The sequence below is a fragment of the Aquarana catesbeiana genome, linkage group LG02 (genome assembly GCF_042186555.1).
Source record: "Aquarana catesbeiana isolate 2022-GZ linkage group LG02, ASM4218655v1, whole genome shotgun sequence".
NCBI lineage: Eukaryota > Metazoa > Chordata > Amphibia > Anura > Ranidae > Aquarana > Aquarana catesbeiana.
The window spans coordinates 274567907-274587166 of record NC_133325.1 but is presented as its reverse complement, the minus strand read 5'-3'; the positions used below and the strand labels follow the sequence as shown (position 1 = coordinate 274587166).

The 19260-nt window shown below is 38.4% G+C and overlaps 1 protein-coding gene across 1 annotated transcript in view; it reads left to right on the top strand.

Annotated features, from left to right (window-relative positions):
* Positions 1–19260, top strand: part of PCCA (propionyl-CoA carboxylase subunit alpha) — a 1163293-nt gene that overhangs the window by 282676 nt on the left and 861357 nt on the right. Inside the window, exons 7-9 of the mRNA XM_073614439.1 lie at positions 2384–2515; positions 11754–11790; positions 15680–15758. Of these exons, the coding sequence (XP_073470540.1) occupies positions 2384–2515; positions 11754–11790; positions 15680–15758 (248 nt within the window). The remainder of the gene's footprint in view (positions 1–2383; positions 2516–11753; positions 11791–15679; positions 15759–19260) is intronic.

The following is a 19260-nucleotide window of genomic DNA, read 5'->3' as shown; positions in this document are numbered from 1 at the left end:
TGACATATTCAGTACATCCTGTATTTTAAGCTGATGATTGAATAGGGTCTGTGCTGATACATCAATCAAAATGCGCAGGGATCGGCTGAATGTTGATCCGTGTATGGGCAGGGTGGTTGTACAATAGCGCTGATCAGTGTATTCTGATGATGAAGTCTTCCAGTTGTCCAAATACAATAGCGCAGCGGGGGAGGATTCCCCCATCCACATAAAGTCATTTTATTTTCGTTACACAAAAAAAAAATATCTATCTATGGGCAACTTTCTTAGCTATATTACATCCAACATAATAAGTTATTGTATGAAGGCATTTATTTTATTTACTTATAAAATAGCAACTACATTACTAAAAGTAAGGATTTGCCCCATTAATGACCAGGCCTTTTTTTGCGATACGGCACTGCGTCGCTTTAACAATTGCGCGGCCGTTTGACGCTTTAACCAAACAAAATTGACGTCCTTTTTTTCCCACAAATAGAGCTTTATTTTGGTGGTATTTGATCACCTCAGCAGTTTTTATTTTTTCCGCTAAAAACAGAGCAACAATTTTGAGCCAAAAAAAAAAAATATATATATATAATATGTGTGTGTGTGTATATGTTTTCATTAGTTTAGGCCTATATATATTCTTGTACATATTTTTGATAAAAAAAATCGCAATAGGTGTGTATTGATTAGTTTGCACAAAAGTTATCACATCTACAAACTATGGGATAGATTTAGGGACTTTTTTTTAAATTGTTTTTACTACTAATGGTGGCGATCTGCGATTTGTAGCAGAACTGCGACATTGGGGCGGACAAATCTGACCCCAAATGACACTTTTTGGAGACCAGTGACATTATTACATTGATCAGCGCACTTTTATAGCACTGATCAATTTAAAAATGACACTGGCAGGGACACTAGGAGGCGATCAAGGGGTTAAGTTTGTTCCCTGGGTGTGTTCTAACTGTAGGGGGGGTGGGCTACCAGGGACATGACAGAGATCACTGTTCCCGATCACTGGGAACAGTAGATCTGTCATGTCTCCTGTCAGAACAGGGATCCGCTTGTTTACACTGGCAGATCCCCGTTCTGCCTCTGTACTAGGCGATCGCGGGGTCACCAGCGGATATAGAGTCTGCCTGACTCGTGGGCATGCTCCTGCCACGTGCAGCGAGAGTGCGCCATACAGCTACGGCGATTCGCGCAGGAGAGCCGACCTGCCGCCGTATAACGACGGTGGCTGGTCAGCAAGTTGTTAAAGTGAACCCAAGTCTAAAGTAAGCGATACCCAGTTGCATGTATGACTCCACACCATAACCAAAAATACAATTGTTTATACAGGGAAATGTTGTTATTTAAATGGTTCCTTAGGACTTTATGCTTACAAATTGCCTAAAGATGCAGTTGGAACATCTAGATACGTTATTACCAGGTAATGCTGTGCCTATGTACTATGCCTTTATCTTATTCTTCTCAATATAGGATGCTTTTTGAAAGTTCCTATTTTTAAGGTTATTGTAAATGTTGGTGGATACTTATTTTCCTATGACTGTACATCAAAGCAAATCACATTGTATAATGACATTGTTTAAAGTTTTGTGACACACCTGCATATGTGTATAAATCCATGTAAATGTTATAGTAGTGATGTCAATCTCTTAATATATGTATTTTTAAATTGTAGCAATAAAATTAAAAAAATAAAATAACATTTTCATTGGGGGTTCTTTGCTTCTTTTGTTACATTGGTTTCAAAGGAGCGGTGGTGTAACTGGGTAATAATCAGGGATATAGTGGAACAATTCTAAATCCAGATATATGCACACATTACAAGCACTAACATATCTTCATTTTTTTTTTTTTTTTGTATTACTTAATTTTCCCAATTGCATATCCCTTTTAATATTTTTTTTTATTTCAGCCAAGAAATGTGCTGATAGATGTTGCACATCATTTGCTGCTTTAGAGTGCATCTTTTTATGAGTGACAGATGTTTACATAATATGAGAAGTGTTGTTACACATTAATGGTTAATGTAATCTACAAGCCCATTACTGTTGCTCAGTATGTAAATGAACAGCTCTCTTGTCAGTCATGTGTTGTATTTGTTTAGCTGCCACATTTCATGAGCTGTTCTCCTCTAAGGTGTTTGCATACTAATGAAACAGGAAAACGGATTCCACTACAGATAGTATTAAACAGTTAACACCAACACAAAAATGTGTATTTAATGAATACGCAAGTTTGACTAAGGCTAAGCAGTTTTATAGTTCCCCATTTCTTTAATTACATTAAACTCTGTGTGCTTTATTTTAGGGTTCCTTAGATGTGTGAAACCACAGCTAACACCTAATATGTTTTTGTAATAAACATAAAACTGTCATTGTCTCCACAGGCAGCAGAAAATGTCACCTTCATTGGACCTGACACTCATGCTATTCAAGCTATGGGAGACAAAATTGAAAGCAAGCTATTAGCTAAGAATGCAAAGGTCAACACCATCCCTGGCTTTGATGGGGTGGTCAAGGTGAGAAACTGTACTGCTATTTGGCTAGATCTTCTGAACCTAAGGCAAGCTCACTGTTATTACTGCTGTCATATATGGTGTTTCTGCAGGTTTTCTTCTTTAAAAATACTGTGCTTGTTATGGGGGATGATATGGGTAATTTTAAAATATGATCATGGAATTCCTATGTGCAGTCAGAATTACTAGTGTTAAAACCTGTCAGATTATTATCTGGCCTAGCCAAAGCAGCTTTTCTGTGTGGGAGGCTGCTGTTAACAGGCTCCTGGAAGTGGTGCTCATGCCACTGCACATGTCAGAGGACTCTTAAACAGTGATGCACCTGCCCCAGAGGTACCTCTTGCTGGTATGATATCCGTTGCTAGTTGGGTGCTTGGATAAGTAATGCTTGTAATACTTTGGTTTTCCCAAACCACTGTAAATATTGCATCAGGATGTTTTCTGTGGAATTATTAGAACACCATGATTATGAAGCTCCTGAAAGATTCCTACGAAGATATGCAGTGTGCCAGAAACAGTTTGTGAAATGCAGATTCCTAAATAAAGATCTGGAACCTTATACAGTGTATATATACGTGAGTGTGTACATATGCCACTATACTATAGATACCTACAATAGGTTTCTAGTTTAAACAATTTGTCTTTTTGCCATTATCCATGAGTTTCTACACCGCTTTACCCTGTCCTCCAAAAATTTTTTTTACCTTGTTAACGAGCTACAAAGTTTAGTAGAAATATTTGCCCTATGTGATAAGAAATGGCCTATGCACACCATCTACTTACTGTACTCATAAGAGGTTGACAAAATCCATTTAAATATTCATGGGGATGCTTGCAATAAATGTATGTACTATGTCACAAGTATGGATGCTTTGAAGTGATATATATGTAGATTTTAGTGCATTTTCTGCTTTGACATGTAATTTAAGTCATGGTAGGTTAAACACATCATTGACATGCATCCACTTAGCTCTAGAGCAGTAATATAGGAAAAGTACACAGAATATCAACCTGATCAAATGCTGAATGTAAAATTATTCACAAAAGCTCTCTGCATGAAAATCTTTGCAAGTTTGTGATTCTGTTCCTGCTAGTTTCTATAAACTGGTTAATTATAAAAAGGTTATGCATCTATAAATATGCTGCGAACAGAAAATAGAAATGTATGTATGCATTGACCTACCTCCTCGTCATTCTAGTTTCTTCATGAACAAAGCCTGAAATAGTTATCTGGAACTCCCATATTATACAGATTTACTCTGTGGATTGTGCTGCTGAAAGCCCAGATTCATCTGTCTAAATCTGACCTACTCTTGGGGCCTGTTTATAAATGTTTTCACACAAAATTCACCCAACTTTTTCCCAGGATTCACACATTTTCCTGATTGAATCCAGTGTGACAGCTGTGTGAATTTTGGGCAAAAATATTTATAAATTGATTCCTTGGCATCATCCTGCAATGGTAAACGTGATTATGAGCAGGTACATGCTGATCAGCTTGAAGACTTTAACCCTAAATTATATGTGATCACACAACTGTTAGGACACATGGTAAATAAGCACATATCATGTAATATCATAATAGCATTTGCCTTTAAAAAAAAAAAACAATCTTTTTTTTAAACTTTTTTTTATGTTTTATTGCTTGGTCACCAGTGCTAATTTCGTCGACCCAAAATAATTTCGTCTACTAAATTAATACTATTTTAGTCGACTAAAATACAACCAAAACTAAAATGGCATTTTAGTCAAAATTAACACTGCTCTACCACATCTGAATATGTAGGGGGCATCTACTAAGCTGCTGAAAGGAAAAAAAAAATAAGAAAAAGGCTTTTTTTTTAATATTTAATGTTGGTAATATATTCAGGTAATATGGCATTACAGCCAATAGCCTTTACAGTTTTTTTTGGGTTTTTTATATTTTCAAGTTTTGTTTATGAAACTTGGTTTTAGTTATAAAGAAGTTCTATATCGCAACGGCTAAATCTGTGTCTGTAGTGCATGTTCAAACATTATAACTAGGGTTGCACCGATACTGATATTAGTAACGGTATCGGTGCTGATACCGAGCATTTGCATGAGAATTTGTACTCGTGCAAATGCTCTGATGCTTGACCCGATACCTAGGCAGCCACACGGGTGATCGGTGCGGTGGTGTTACAAGCACTCATCTCCCTGTATAGACTTTCTGACAGCTGCTTCTCTTCCTCTCCCTCCCGTGGCTGTCAGGGAGATCGATGCTTGTGACTGCCCCCTCTGCTGCACCAATCACCCCCCTGCTGTCCCCCTCTGTGGTCCCCCCGGCATCCTCCCAGGCTCTCTGTGTTGTCCTCCGGGTCCCTCTCTGTGTCATCCCCTGGGTCCCCCTGTATCCTTCCCGGCTCTCCGACTCCTCCTTCGTTCCCCTCCATGTCCTCCAGAGTCAGGGATCACTGACTGTCCATTCATCATAACTGAAACATCGTAACCTGTGTTTACGATGCTTCAGTTTATGAATGGAGAGGAGCCTCTGTCTCCTGTTCATTCATTTTCAGTGCAGCTGAGGCTGCATGGAAAGGTATTGAGGACACAGATTCCCCAGTCCCTATCTCAAAGGGTAGATATCAGTGGTCTGTTTAGACACCTTCCACCCCCCCCCCCCAAAATAAATAAATAAAGCATTGTAAGTAAATAACACAGAAATGTAAAATTTAAAAAAAATTTAAATTAAAAAAAAAAATAATAAAAGAATTGTTAAAATAAATAAAATAAAAATAAACTACTGACGCATGTGCCACTGTCACAAGACATTAAAAAAGTATCGGTATCGGCAAGTACTTGAAAAAAATTATTGGTATCGGCGAGTACTTGGGGGAAAAAAAGTATTGGTACTTGTACTCGGTCTTAAAAAAAGCGGTATCGGTGCAACCCTAGTTATTACCATAAATAATAACATGTTTTTAGATTTTTGCTCCTGGAGTGTATAATGAGTTTGGCAATTCTAGAGAAATGCTTAAATGCATTAAAATTTAACTAAATTTAACTTAGTTTCATAGACGATTAAAATGTACTAGACGTTTTAGTCGACTAAAATACGACTGAAACTAAAACCATTCAGATGATTAAAAGAGGACTAAAACTAAAATGGCATTTTAGTCAAGACTAAAACTAAATCGAAATCTGATGTAAAAATTAACACTGTTGATCGCCTGACCACATTGTTAATTTTAATGTCCCATTCTAGATGCAGGGGTCAGGCACTTGATTACTGCACACACAGATGGGGAACTATGTTACAGTGCATCCAAGGCATAGATGCTCCTACAGGTTGCAGCTGATGTTGGGCGGGGCGGAAGACATGGTAGAGGGGGGAAGACATGGCGGGGCAACTAACTATGAGAGATGCATGCACACCGTACATCAGCACGGCATCCTGTATCTCTGTGCACCAAGCCTATGGACACAAACTGACCACGGTAGAATGAATCTGTTTCTGTGCTTGCTGTGGTCAATTTGCATTAGGGAAAAGGGGGGCTGGCAGGATCAACCATGAATTTGACATGAAAGCGGGTAATAAAAGGAATGCATGCTATAATGCAAACTACAGTATATACATGCACCAACACACACAAGTAAAAGAAAAAAAGTTTTTTTGGGGGGTATTCTACATTTTTTAATATTCTGTATACCATAGATGTAAGCAGATTACCAATGCACCAAAAACAACTGGAGTTTATTCATTTATAAAAGTATAAAAAAAAAAATAAAAAAAGGTGTTCACCAGACTTCTTAATGTGTCCTCGATTTTTGTTTACTAGGTTTTGAATTCTGTGTTAAAATAAATATTTTCCTCTCGTGTTTTTGGTATATTTTCTTTAAAGGATAAGTTTCACCTTAAAAAAAAAAATAAATAAATAAATAAATGTGCATTTATTATTTTTTGTTGCAGGAGCCTAGTTCATTCAGATACACGGAGCTGTGTGTCTCAATGATGAGGCCGTGTGGGCAGAGTCCCGCACAGCCGTGCTGCTTTCAAATAGTGGCAGTTAGTATGAGGAACTTCTTCCCATACTATTGTCGGGGGGGGGGGGGGGGAGCGGCAGCAGGCGGCGGCTGCAGCATTGGGAACATGTTCAGGTGGAGCATGTAACATGTGGAACTTATCCTTTAAGAATCCACTGCTGGGTGTTCACAGTGTCACAGACGTTCCAGTAGATTCTTTGTTCGAATGCACAAACAGAATGTTTATCTATAAGTAATACCCTGGGTGTCTGGGTCAGGAAGGGAGGGTTCATTTTCCTATCAGGAACACGGACCGCTCTAAAAATCCAGTAGATTACTTAACACTTTCCCACACCATTCCACTTTAATTTGTCAGGTCATGCTAAAAAGCAATAGTTAAAATCGTTTTAGTCACCTGAGTAGCAGCCTGTACTATACCTAAAAGATAAGTTCACCTTCGGGAACATGTTACATGTTCCACCTGTTTTTAGGGTGGAACATGTAACATGTTCCCGATCCTGCAACTGTTCAGCAATCTCTTTATTCTCTGTGACGGCAGTATGGGGAGAAGTTTCCCGTACTAGCTGTCACTTTTTGAAATGAGCTTGCCTGTGTGGGGCTCGACCCACATGGCCATGTCATTCATACACAGAGTTCTCTGAATGAAATACAAGTCCCAACATCCTTTTCGGCTGTCAGCTTGTAGTTCTCAATGAACTACCAGGGCACTGTTGAGTGTTGTGGTGGTTCATTGAGTCTTCCTGTCAGTGTAAAACTGCCTGTATGATGTATGAACCATCCAGCTCACACTGACAGTCTGCAAGCGACCTGCATGGCTCTAGTGATCTTGCTGATCGCTGGTGCAATGCTTTAACCACTTCCGGACCGCCCACCGTCGATTGTGTTCGTTTTTTTGGTTTTGTTTAGCCTACTGGCTAAAAAAAAAAAAAAAAAAAAAAAAAAAAAAGTCTATGCCCAGCTTTAGATATAGTCACACTGCCCATGTCTTTACTATAAATGCTCTACAGCAGGGATATGCAATTAGCAGACCTCCAGCTGTTACAAAACTACAAGTCCCATCATGCCTCTGCCTCTGAGTGTCTTGCTATGCCTCATGGGACTTGTAGTTCTGCAACAGCTGGAGGTCTGCTAATTGCGTATCCCTGCTCTACAGGGATGTACTTAGGCGGCCTGTAGGTTGCAAAAAGATAATGTAGTGGTATTGCAAGTTCAATCCCACCAAGCATGGTAGCTGCACTGAATTTGCTTTAAAGTTAAGATGGAGGTTTGCCTTTTCTTTACTACTTTCTACACTTCTAAGCATTTAAACTCACCACAGTGATACATTGGGGGTGATTTACTAAATGCAAAATCTAGTGCAATGGTAGCCAATCAGCTTCTAACTTCAGCTTGTTCAATTAAGCAATGACAAAAAAACCCCAAAAAGCTGAAAGCTGACTGGTTTCTATGCAGAGCTGCACCAGATTTTGCACTATACAGTTTTAGTAAATTAACCCCATTATGCCCGTATTTGCATACTGAATAAAAATGCATAATGATTTAAAACATTTAGAATTTTACTTCTACTTTGAACTAGACAATAAAACTTCTGTGTGTTCTCATGACATGGCCGATGTTCCGTGATTTTTTTTTTTTGTGACCCTTCGGTCTCATGCACACGAGACGCTGTTAAACGTGCATTCAGAGGCAGTTGGACACTTTTTTCAACTGCCCCTGAACTCATTCAATGTTATCCTATGTGTCCATGTACACAGTCTCGTTTTTTGGCGTTTTTAGGCAGTTGTGTTTAACCTCGTTTTTCCAGAAGCAAAAAAATGGGTTCAGACGCAAAAATTTGCCACGTTTTAGACGCCAAACGCTGGTACCACGTTTAGCCGCGTTTGTGTTTATAAGTGTTTTTAAAGGAACCCTATTTTTTGGACCAGAAAATACAGAAATATGATGGTAAACTGCAGCAGAGAATGACATTTTGTGACATTTTGTGACCTGAATTTGGGGCCCCGTATCTCATGGCTACTTGGTGCTAGGAGCCCCAATTTTGCAAACACAGTGGAACTATCACTGCAACATATCAAAATTTGGGGTTCCTAGCACCAAGTGGCCCCAAGATACGGGGCCCCAAAGTCGGGTCGCAAGATGTCAAACACTTTTTTGCAGCAGAGAATGACATTTTGCGACCAGATTTTGGGGCCCCGTATCTCGGGGTCACTTGGTGCTAGGAACCCCAAATTTGGATATGTTTTAGTGTTCCACTGTGTTAGCACACCAAATTTGAGGTTCCTAGCACCAAGTGGCCCTGAGATACAGGGCCCAAAGTTGTGTCTCAAAATGTCATTCTCTGCTCTGCAGACACTTCTAGAAGCAAACGCGGTAAAACGCCGCTAAACGTGGCAAAACGGGCTTTTCTAAATGTTGGTTTCAGCTTTTAAAAACTTGTGTTCAGCAGAGTTTGCACCGGCGTCTCGTGTGCATGAAGCCTTAAAGGACTTGTTATTACACACATACTTGTAGTAGATGTCCAAGAAATGCTCAGAATTGCTGCATGGCTTTTTTTTTTTTAAGCTGTCAACATATGGCCAGGGTCTGTACAAGTCTTGATGGTTTGCCTTGTATAAGTCCACGTGGTGCATGTCGTTTTTACAGCCTGAATAAAAAAAAAAAATGATATAGATATATATATATATATATATATATATATAGATATATATATAGATATATCTATATATATATAGATATATATATATCTATATATATATCTATATATATATCTATATATATATATAGATATATATTTTTTTTTTTTTTTGTATCATATACTGAAGCACACTCCAAAATATTCAAATGCCTTGTACATGAAAACAGCCTAAAGGCAGAAATTAGACAAACAATTCTCCAGTAAAGGAAAAGTTGTATACCAAAATTCAAATAATTAATTTAGCTCTATTTTAAAGTGCAAAACAAGCAGGTAGCAGTGTGTTATGCCCCGTACACATGATCGTACATACCGGCAACAAAATCCATGTATTTTTTCCGACGGGTGTTAGCTCAAACTTGTCTTGCATACACACGGTCGCACAAACCTTGTTGGAAAATCTGAACGTCAAGAACACGGTGATGTACAACACGTATGACGAGCCAAGAAAAATGAAGTTCAATAGCCAGTGCGGCTCTTCTGCTTGATTCCGAGCATGCGTGGAACTTTGTGCGTCGAAATTGCATACACACGATCGGAATTTACGACAACGGATTTTGTTGTCAGAAAATTTGAGATCCAGATCTCATATTTTGTGGAAGATGGATGGAAAATGTCTGATGGAGCCTACACACAGTCGGAATTTCCGACAACAAGCTCCCATCGAACATTTTCCGTCGGAAAATCCGACTGTGTCTACGGGGCATTAGAGTGTGATCTATCTTTTTAAATCGGCAACGTTTTGAGCCAGTAAACAGGTTCTTTTTCAAGCATGGAGCACCAATTACCTACTCCATGCTGTAAAAAGCCCATTCAGTGGCTAAGAAGCATTGCTGCTTTATATAGAGGTTTATGCACTTTATTTGCTGCTGTGTGCTTGCTTTGCACTTTAGTAAAGAGCTGTATGGATTGAACATTTTAGCATATGAGGAGTATTCTATGCCTTTTTAACTATAAAATCTATATTTTTGTTTTATCTAACCTGATTGAATATACAGCATTCTGTAAAGATAATTTCACATTTTTTATTACTTTTCATAGTTTTTTTTTTTTATACGAAGTACTGAAATAAAAAGTGATTTGCTAATTACTATTTCTACGTGTGATCGAATTTGCAAGCTAAAAGAAATGCGGAGAGAGTTCCCAACTAGAGCTTTAATCATGGCTCTTCATCAGTCATCGCTATTGCTGCATTTCGCTCGAGAGGCTCTAATTGTCTGCATTTGGAAGGTTTAACACTTCCTGACAGAGAGGCTATTAAGGGGAAGTATTCTCACATAACTGTCACGGGCAGGAACAAAGGGCCTTGCAACTCAATGTGTACAAACCACTAACATTCTTAAATGACCCTTTTTTCATGAATTTCATCCCTTTAAGCCAAAAAGTCCATGGAAAGAAGCAAGGTGTAATAAAACAGTAAACCTATACATTCTTCTGGGCGACTTTATCTGTGGCTCAAAAAACAATTGTTGTTTTGTAGAAAAAAAAAAACCTCATTAGCAGATGTGAGTTGCTTGGAGTAAAAAGACTTAAAATTAAGGTTGCTCTCAAGACTGCTTTGAACTTAACAAGCACCGATTGTGTAGCAGACTAGTTAATGAAAGGAAATTAAATTTTTTTTGCCAACTTCCCCTGCTTGCTTCTGAGCCTGTAACAAGTTACTGAACCCTTTTTTTTCTTTTTAGAAGAAACATTTGTTCGGTTTAAGGAGAAAAAATATATTTTGAAAAGTTATTAGTCTATATTTCTAGCTTACAGTATATTTCTAAATCGTGTCCGTTAAACCAATGTTATGATATAATAGTATTTCTATGATGCATCTTGATATAAATCCATATAAAATTTGTTTTTCTATTTAGTATTTTCACATTTAATCAACCTGTTTTTATGCTTGTGTACCACATCTTTTATATTTGTTTGTTTAGATTTCCCCCCCCCCCCCCCCCCCCTAGATTTGCATGAATGCACACAGTTTACCTTGTAATGATGTTTTATTGGCTATAAAATGGTTTGAACCACATTTTTATGACAGATGGTATCGAGTTTTTAGTGCAGTGTTTTACTTAGTTCTCTCCTTTAAGTGGCTGGTAAAACCAACAGCATTTCAAACAAAAGAGAATCGTCTCCCCCTGCTGACAGCTTCATGGAAAACATGACAGGCAAACAGAAGAGGAGACAGAAACAAGCTGCAGCCGACAGGCTGTAATACTCTGATTTATGGCCCATTATGGATTGTAAACTCTGAAATTTAATCACTTCATTTTGGCCACTGCAGAAAGCCATCTCTCAATAGTAACTTAGCTTCCTGTCAGCTGATTGGGGTGCGCTTTGAGTTTTCCTCTTTGCCGTATAATAATGATCAGGTATAATTTACATTCCACTTATGGTATTAATTTTACATTCCTCTGAATGAGCAGGGTCAGAAGGTTGTAAAATCAAACATTAAATGAATCGGAGGAGACAGTAGTGCAATATACGACTGCCCTAAGGACACAGTGCAGTGGCTGATGGGATTAACGTGAGTCTCATTTCCTGCTTTTACAGGATGCAGATGAAGCTGTCAGAATTGCAAGGGAAATTGGTAAGTTCTTAAATTGGCTATGGTGGGATTTGTATGCCTCTTAGTAGACATGCTTGACTAAATTAAATGTGTAATAGGTAATACCTGTAGAACAAATGTTTTAATAGTTTAAGATCTCATTTGTTCATGGCTTTTGAAGACTCCGAGCTCCAGCTTCTTATCCTGTAGCCAGTACCATATGTTATCTTGACAATTTAGTATGACATTCTAGTCAGTTGAAGTGTCAATGTGTAAGGTGGATTCTTACTTTACTATATAAAGATGTCGTGATTTCTTGCGATTTTTTTTTTTTTTTTTTTTTTTTTTTGAATGTTCATATAGATGTTTAACCCTTTCGTGCCTAAGCCTATTTTTGACATTTGTTGCTTACAAATTAAAATCAGTATTTTTTGCTAGAAAATTACTTAGAACCCCCAAATATTCTATATATATTTTTAGCAGAGACCCTACAAAATAAAATGGTGATCTTTGCAATATTTTATGTCATATTTTATTTGCACAGCGGTATTTCAAATGCATTTTTTGGGGAAAAAATACACTTTCATGAATTAAAAAAAAAAAAAAAAAAAAAAACTAGATAGGAAAGTCAGCCCAATTTTTTTTTATAATGTGAAAGATGATGTTACGCAGAGTAAATAGATGCCTAACATGTCATGCTTTGCGAATTGCGCACACTTGTGGAATGGCGACAAACTACGGTGCCTAAAAATCTCCATAGGTGGCGCTTTAAAAAAAAAAAAAAAGGTAATGGTTACCAGGTTAGTTACAGAGGAGGTCTTTTGCTAGAATTATTGCTCTCACTCTGACGATCATGGCGATACCTCACGTGTGATTTGAACACCGTTTACATTTACGGGTGCGACTTACATATGCATTTTCTTTGTTGCACAGGCGCGCTTTAAATTTATTTTTTTTTTTTTTTTTACATTGTCCCTTTAAGAAAAAAAAAATCTGATCACTTTTATTGCTGTCACAAGGAATGTAAACATCCCTTGTGACAATAATAGGTGGTGATGGGTACTCTTTATGGAGAGATCGGTGGTCTAAAAGACCCCAAATCCCTCCTTTGCACATAAAAGTATTCAGATCGCCAAAATTGGTGATTTTGAATGCTGTCTTTTTTTTTTTCTTTTTAATCGGCACCATTGACAGCCAAGTAAACCAAAAGTGATGTTGTGACCATCGCTTCTGGGATTTTACATCGGAGACCCATATCAGAGCCGAATCCGGCTTTGTTTGGGTCGCAGCCTAGCTGGCGGATGCGCCAGCTGGTGGCTCGCATCCCCTGGTGGGACGGGAGGCCCAAGAAGAGCAGCGGGGGGGGGGGGGGGGGGGGGGAGACGTCCCCTCCTGCTCCTCTAGGCTAACAGCCGAGCGGCTTTTAGCTGCAGTGGTTGTTATCATTAAAAAGCCAACCGCCTGCTCTAAAAGACAGTGCCGGGTGATGGCTGCAGCTGCAGGAATCATCCCGGTACAACCCCTTCAAGCCACGAGCGCAAGTTTGCGTACGGTTGGCATGAAGGGGTTATATAATAATGGACTAATGTTAAGTAGCACATTCTTTTTCTATAATTTTACCATTGAAATGTGCATATAGTCAGTAATTTGTTGACAATTTACTTCTTGAATTTCAGAACTTTTCTAGGCATTTCTAGGCTGCCAGTTTTTTTTTTTTTTTTTTTGTATTTGTGTTACAGTGCATTATCTATTGTGATATTTACAGTTTGACCACATTCTGTTACCTGTCAAAAAAGTAGGCCTCATCCACATCACTGAATCCCCTTCATTGTAGGCAAAAACTCTTTTAGATGATCTTTCACTAATAGCTATTCAGATTTGTAAGCTGGGATTGGTTGCTTGTATTGCTGACTGGACTGTCCTATTATGTATGGGGGTGGGGTGTAAAATTAGTTTTTACCCTTGGAGGGTGGTATCCTTCTAATCTGTAGAAGTAGGGGTGCATCAAAACTGGGACTTATATCACTTAAGGTGTGGTAAAAAAAAAAAATGCAAATCTAAAATACTAACACTTTATTTTGGACATATACATTAAGACAATTTTAAAACCAAATATACTAATTAGCCATCCGAGGTTTACCTCCTCTTTTGGACCCTCCCACCTGCGCTGTTTGCTCCTTTTGCTACTGCTCCCATAGCAAGCCATGGAGGCAACCATGTCAGCACTCTCCCGAGCTGTGCTGTGTTTGTCCTTACACACACGGCGCAGCTCGGCCATGCCCCCTACTGCCTTCCCACAGGATTTTACTGACAGCGGGAGCCTGTGGTTTATGCTTCTTTGAGTCTCCTGGGAGGCCAGGGTGAGAGATCAGCTAAGCACAGTACTGGTTTGAGAGAAGACTCGGGTGGTCATTTAGGGATGGGGGACAGGTAATGAAAGACTTTATACCGTTTTTCAGAGAATGTATAAAAACTTTTGAGTTTAGAACCACTTTAATTCAGACACAGATTCATCTACCACTGTGCTGCACACTGATACCCATCAATTTTGCAATAGCATTGGGTAGTTTGTTTTTTCCATTTCATTATATTATTAAAGTTCATCTTCAAATGTCACCATTTAACAAATGATTGCACTTAGCATTACATGAGTCTTAGCTTATGGACAAAATTTATGCAAATATTCAGTTTTGCAAATTTACCAGATTTGTCCGATTTTATTTGTGTTTTTGATTAATATTAGAGCTGCATGATTCTGGGAAAAATGAGAATCACAATTTTTTGCTTAGAATAAAGATCATGATTCTCTCCTGATTCTCGCAGAGTAACATCTTTCACATTATACAAAAAAATTAGGCTAACTTTGCTGTTTAGTTTTTTTAAAATTCAATAGAGTGTAATTTAAAAAAAAAAAAATGCATTTGAAAGACCTTAGCACAAATACAGTGTGACATAAATTATTGCAACAACCACCATTTTTGTCTCTGCTAAAAAAAATACAAAATATATATATATATATATATATATATATTTATTATATGTTTGGGGGTTCTAAGTAATTTTCAAGCAAAAAATAAAGATTTTATCTTGAAACCAACAAGTCACCGAAACGAACAACCAAAAAGGTTTAGTCTTTAAAGCAGAACTTCAGTCATTTTTGAAACTTTCCATCTATTAAATCTTCTGCCCTCGTTTTATCTTTGGATAGTAAAACATTTTTTTTCTGCCAGTAATATATGAATATATATATGAAAAATATGCAAAGTGGTTGGAGGGAAGCTTCAGAATGGCAAAGATGTTTTTATTACAAATTATGTGAGCAGACTGCAGTTCCTCTTTAAGTAATTAAACTTCCCTCATTTACAGACCAAAGTTCATTCCTTTGATCTAAAGAACAAAATGTTATCTCAGCGGCTGAGGAATGTTGTGAAACTTGGCAGACTGCCTGTTTTGTTTTTTTGAGCAGAGAACTTTGTATAGAATCGGGAAAATGCTTCAAGATCGCGAGGGGGAAAGAATCGCAACCTCTATTAACGATTAATCGTGCAGCTCTAAGTAATATACAAAGACATGCTATCCCAGTAGATTATATTCTCCTGTTTTCTAAATTTGAATATTTATGCATTCCAGTAGCAGCGTACGTGTGTTAATTTGTATACTTTGAGAAACCAATTTCTTTATGCAGTGTCATGATCCTTATTGTCTCTGGAAATTGTCAAAGTAATTGGCAGCAATTCCTTATTTTATTTTATGTTAATAAGTTGACATGGCTTCCGTTTTCATGAAAATGTGCACGAGTTGTCTCAGGTATGAAGCAGTTAAATAAAAGAAGGTATTGTTTACTATAACAGAGGACATGTGGCAAACTGTCATGTTCATATGACCAAATGATCAAAATCTGAACTTGTGTTTAATTGCTCCCTGCTGTTAGGCTACCCGGTTATGATCAAGGCCTCAGCAGGTGGTGGCGGGAAAGGCATGAGGATTGCTTGGGATGATGAAGAGACCAGGTGAGATGCTGTCCACAACGCTAACATTGTTTAATGTCGCACTTACCAAATCCTCCTTCTTTCCATTGGGGAAATTTTAAAGTAACTTCAAGTCTATACCAGCGATTCTCTGTTCTTCTTTTTTTTTTTTTTTGTTTTTTTTTCTCCTGTGTGTTTATTAGAGTACTGTTGGCTTATGAAATTATAACTGTAGATCTGTATTCCCTATCAAAAGCATAAGAACAAAGTTTGTACTGGCAGCATCAGTGGCTACCGGATAGGGGACTGGTCCTTGTTAAACTGCCACATTTTTGCAAGCCACAAAATTTTTCTGCACAATCACCTTTCACAACACGATACTTACTGAAACCTAGCACTCTGAACATCTTCAAGCTTTAAGGCACACACAGCAATATTTTAGTAATTTCCAGTTTGGTAAAAGGTTTCAGGGGGTTTAGAGGTTTGATTACTGTTATGAAAGAATATAAATCTGCTCAGAGGATCCTGCAGCTTTTATAATTGTCTATATCAAAGCATATAGTTACTGCTTTCACCTGTCTAATGCTTTACTATTTGAAAGCGTTGTCCTTATAGTTCGACAATTTTAAAGTTACTCTCTCACTAATCAATTTTAGGTCTAACTATAAAATAAGACATGCAAAACTCGCCTTTCCTGCTGCGTATGCTGTCTATCTCTGCAATAGTGGAGAATAAGCGCCATCTGAAGATCCTGCAAAATCGGACACTTAAGGGAGTGTAATTTTCCTGGTTTCACACTTCTGAGTTATTGTTGGCTTGGCCATTGCAGCAACTTAGCTCCTCAATGAGGCGTTGGAAAAAAATGAAGTGGCGGAACAATTTTTGGAGTCGGAGGACTCCTCCAGAAAGGAATGCGAATCGGCTACGATCCCTTAAGATGAAGGAAATCATTAAGGTTCTGAAGGACACAATGCACACTTGTTTGAAATTGGTACTGCTTAACGGTGAACCACTCATCGGAAAGTGTATAGACACCCTTATTAAGCACTTCCCGACCAGTGACGTACCTGTATGTCGCTAGACTTCAAGAGGTTATATCGGGAAGATGCCTACAGCTTCAGGCATTATCCTTGCACCATTTTTTAGAGCCGATGGTCAGCTCTCTTGTAAAAGCAATCCTAGAGGCTAACTAGCCACTTCATTGCTTGTACAAGCAGCGGGAGGGGACTTACAAACCCCCCCGCCCCAACACCCCACCTTCCACAGGTTTATCGGGATCTCCCGTCCCATTCCTTGTGACAGCAATAAAAGTGATAAAAATAAATTAATAAAGCGACCGTGTAAAAAAAAAAAAAATGCATATTGAAAAAAATGAATTTAAAGTGCCCCCGTGCTCACATGGAAAGGCAATTGCACATGTCAGTCCCACACGTGAGGTATCACCGCGAAAGTCAGATTATGGGTACTAATTATAGCACTAGACCTCTTGTTTATATCAAAAGTGGTAACCTGTAAAGGCTTTTAAAACATGGCCTATGGATAGTAAAATTTACGTTGTTTACACATGCCCGTGCAGTGGCGACAATCTTAAAGCTTGACATGTTTGGTATCTATTTACTTGGCGTAACATCATCTTTTTTATTTTACCAAAAAATTGCATTATGTATTGTGTTTTTTTGCATTAAAAATGCAAAAAGTGTATTTTATCCAAAAAAAACTGCTGAAAAACAGCTGCACAAATACTGTGTGACATAAAAAATTGCAAAACACACCATTTTATTCTCTAGGTCCTCTGCTTTTAAAAAAATATATGTTTGGGGGTTTTAACTAATTTTCTAACTGATTTTTACATGTAAATAAAAATGTCAGAAAAAGGCCCGGAAGTCAAGTGGTTAAAGTGGTTGTAACCCTTGTGCTGTCTAATCTGCCCCTCTCTAAGCTGTAAAAAAAAAAAACCCCGGTTGATCCTGCCAGTTCCTGTGTCCCCCTCTGTGTATTGACCACAATAATCATGGCTGCTGAGCCCTAATTACCGTGGTCAGTTTAAGTGCCACAGCTCTCCTCTCATCCCCCCCTGCCGCTATTAGTAGTAAACTGTAAAAAAAAGTCACTGCCAGCCTTTCTTTTATACAGCCATAACACACTGTAAGTGTTTGTTGAAAACGAAGCCTGTACAGTGAGGGTAAAAAGATTTGATCCCCTACTGATTTTGTACGTTTGCCCATTGACAAAGAAATGATCAGTGTCTAATTTTAATGGTAGGTTTTATTTTAATAGTAAGAGACCAAATAACAAAAAAATCCTTAAAGGCATTTCAACAAAGTTCTAAATTGATTCACATTTTAACCGCTTGCCGACCATCCGCCGCAGTTATACTGCGGCAGGTTGGCTCAGCTGCGCGAATCGCCGTAAATGTAAGTTGAGCTTGGACACGACATTCTGTGGGCGGGTGCGCCCATTGGCCAGCAGGGGAGCCAATCGGCGGGTCTGGCGAACTCTATGTTCGCCAGACACCCGCGATCATTCCCCGCAGTGACAGAACGGGGATCTGCCTGTGTAAACTGTTCTGACAGGGGATCACACAGAGATCTTGTCTTTCTGCTATGCAGAAAGACTATCTGTGTTTTGTCCCAAGCAGCCCCCAAGCATCCCATACAGTTAGTAAACAGAGGGAACACAGTTAACCATTTGATCGCCCCTGATGTTAACCCCCTCCCTGCCAGTGTCAGTACAATGTCATATTTTTAGCACTGATCACTGTAATAACGTCACTGGTTCCCAAAAAAAGTGTCAACAATGTCAGGTGTCTGATCTGTCCGCAATGTCACGGTCCCACTAAAAATCGATGATCACCGCCATTACTATTAAAAGAAAAAAAATAGCCATAAATCTATCCCTTATTTTGTGGACGCGATAACTTTTATGCAAACCAATCAATATACGCTTATTGTGTGTGGTTTTTTTTTTTTTACAAAAAAATATGTAGCAGAATACATATTGGCCTAAATTAATGAAGAAGTTTGATTTAAAAAAAAAAATTTATATTGGGTATGTTTTTTATAGCAGAAAGTAAAAAAATATATATATTTTTTTTCAAAATTGTTTTTTTGTTTATAGCAAAAAAAAAAAAACAAAAACACTCCTCCTCCAAACATGGCAAGTTGCTTGATTTTGGTCTCAGCAAAGAGCTCGATTTTGGTCTCATCTGACCACAACACTTTAACCCAGTTCTTCTCTGAATCATTCCGATGTTCATTAGCAAACCTCAGATGGGCCTGTGCATGTGCTTTCTTAAGCAGGGGGACCTTACGTGTGCTGCAGGATTTCAGTCCTTTCACGGCGTAGTGTGTTACCAATTGTTTTCTTGGTGACTATGGTCCCAGCTGCCTTGACATCATTGACAAGCTTCTCACATGTAGTCCTGGGCTGATTCCTCACCGTTCTGATGATTATTGAAACTCCACGAGGTGAGATCTTGCATGGAGCCCCAGACCGAGGGAGATTGACAGTTATTTTGTGTTTCTTCTATTTGTGAATAGTCGCA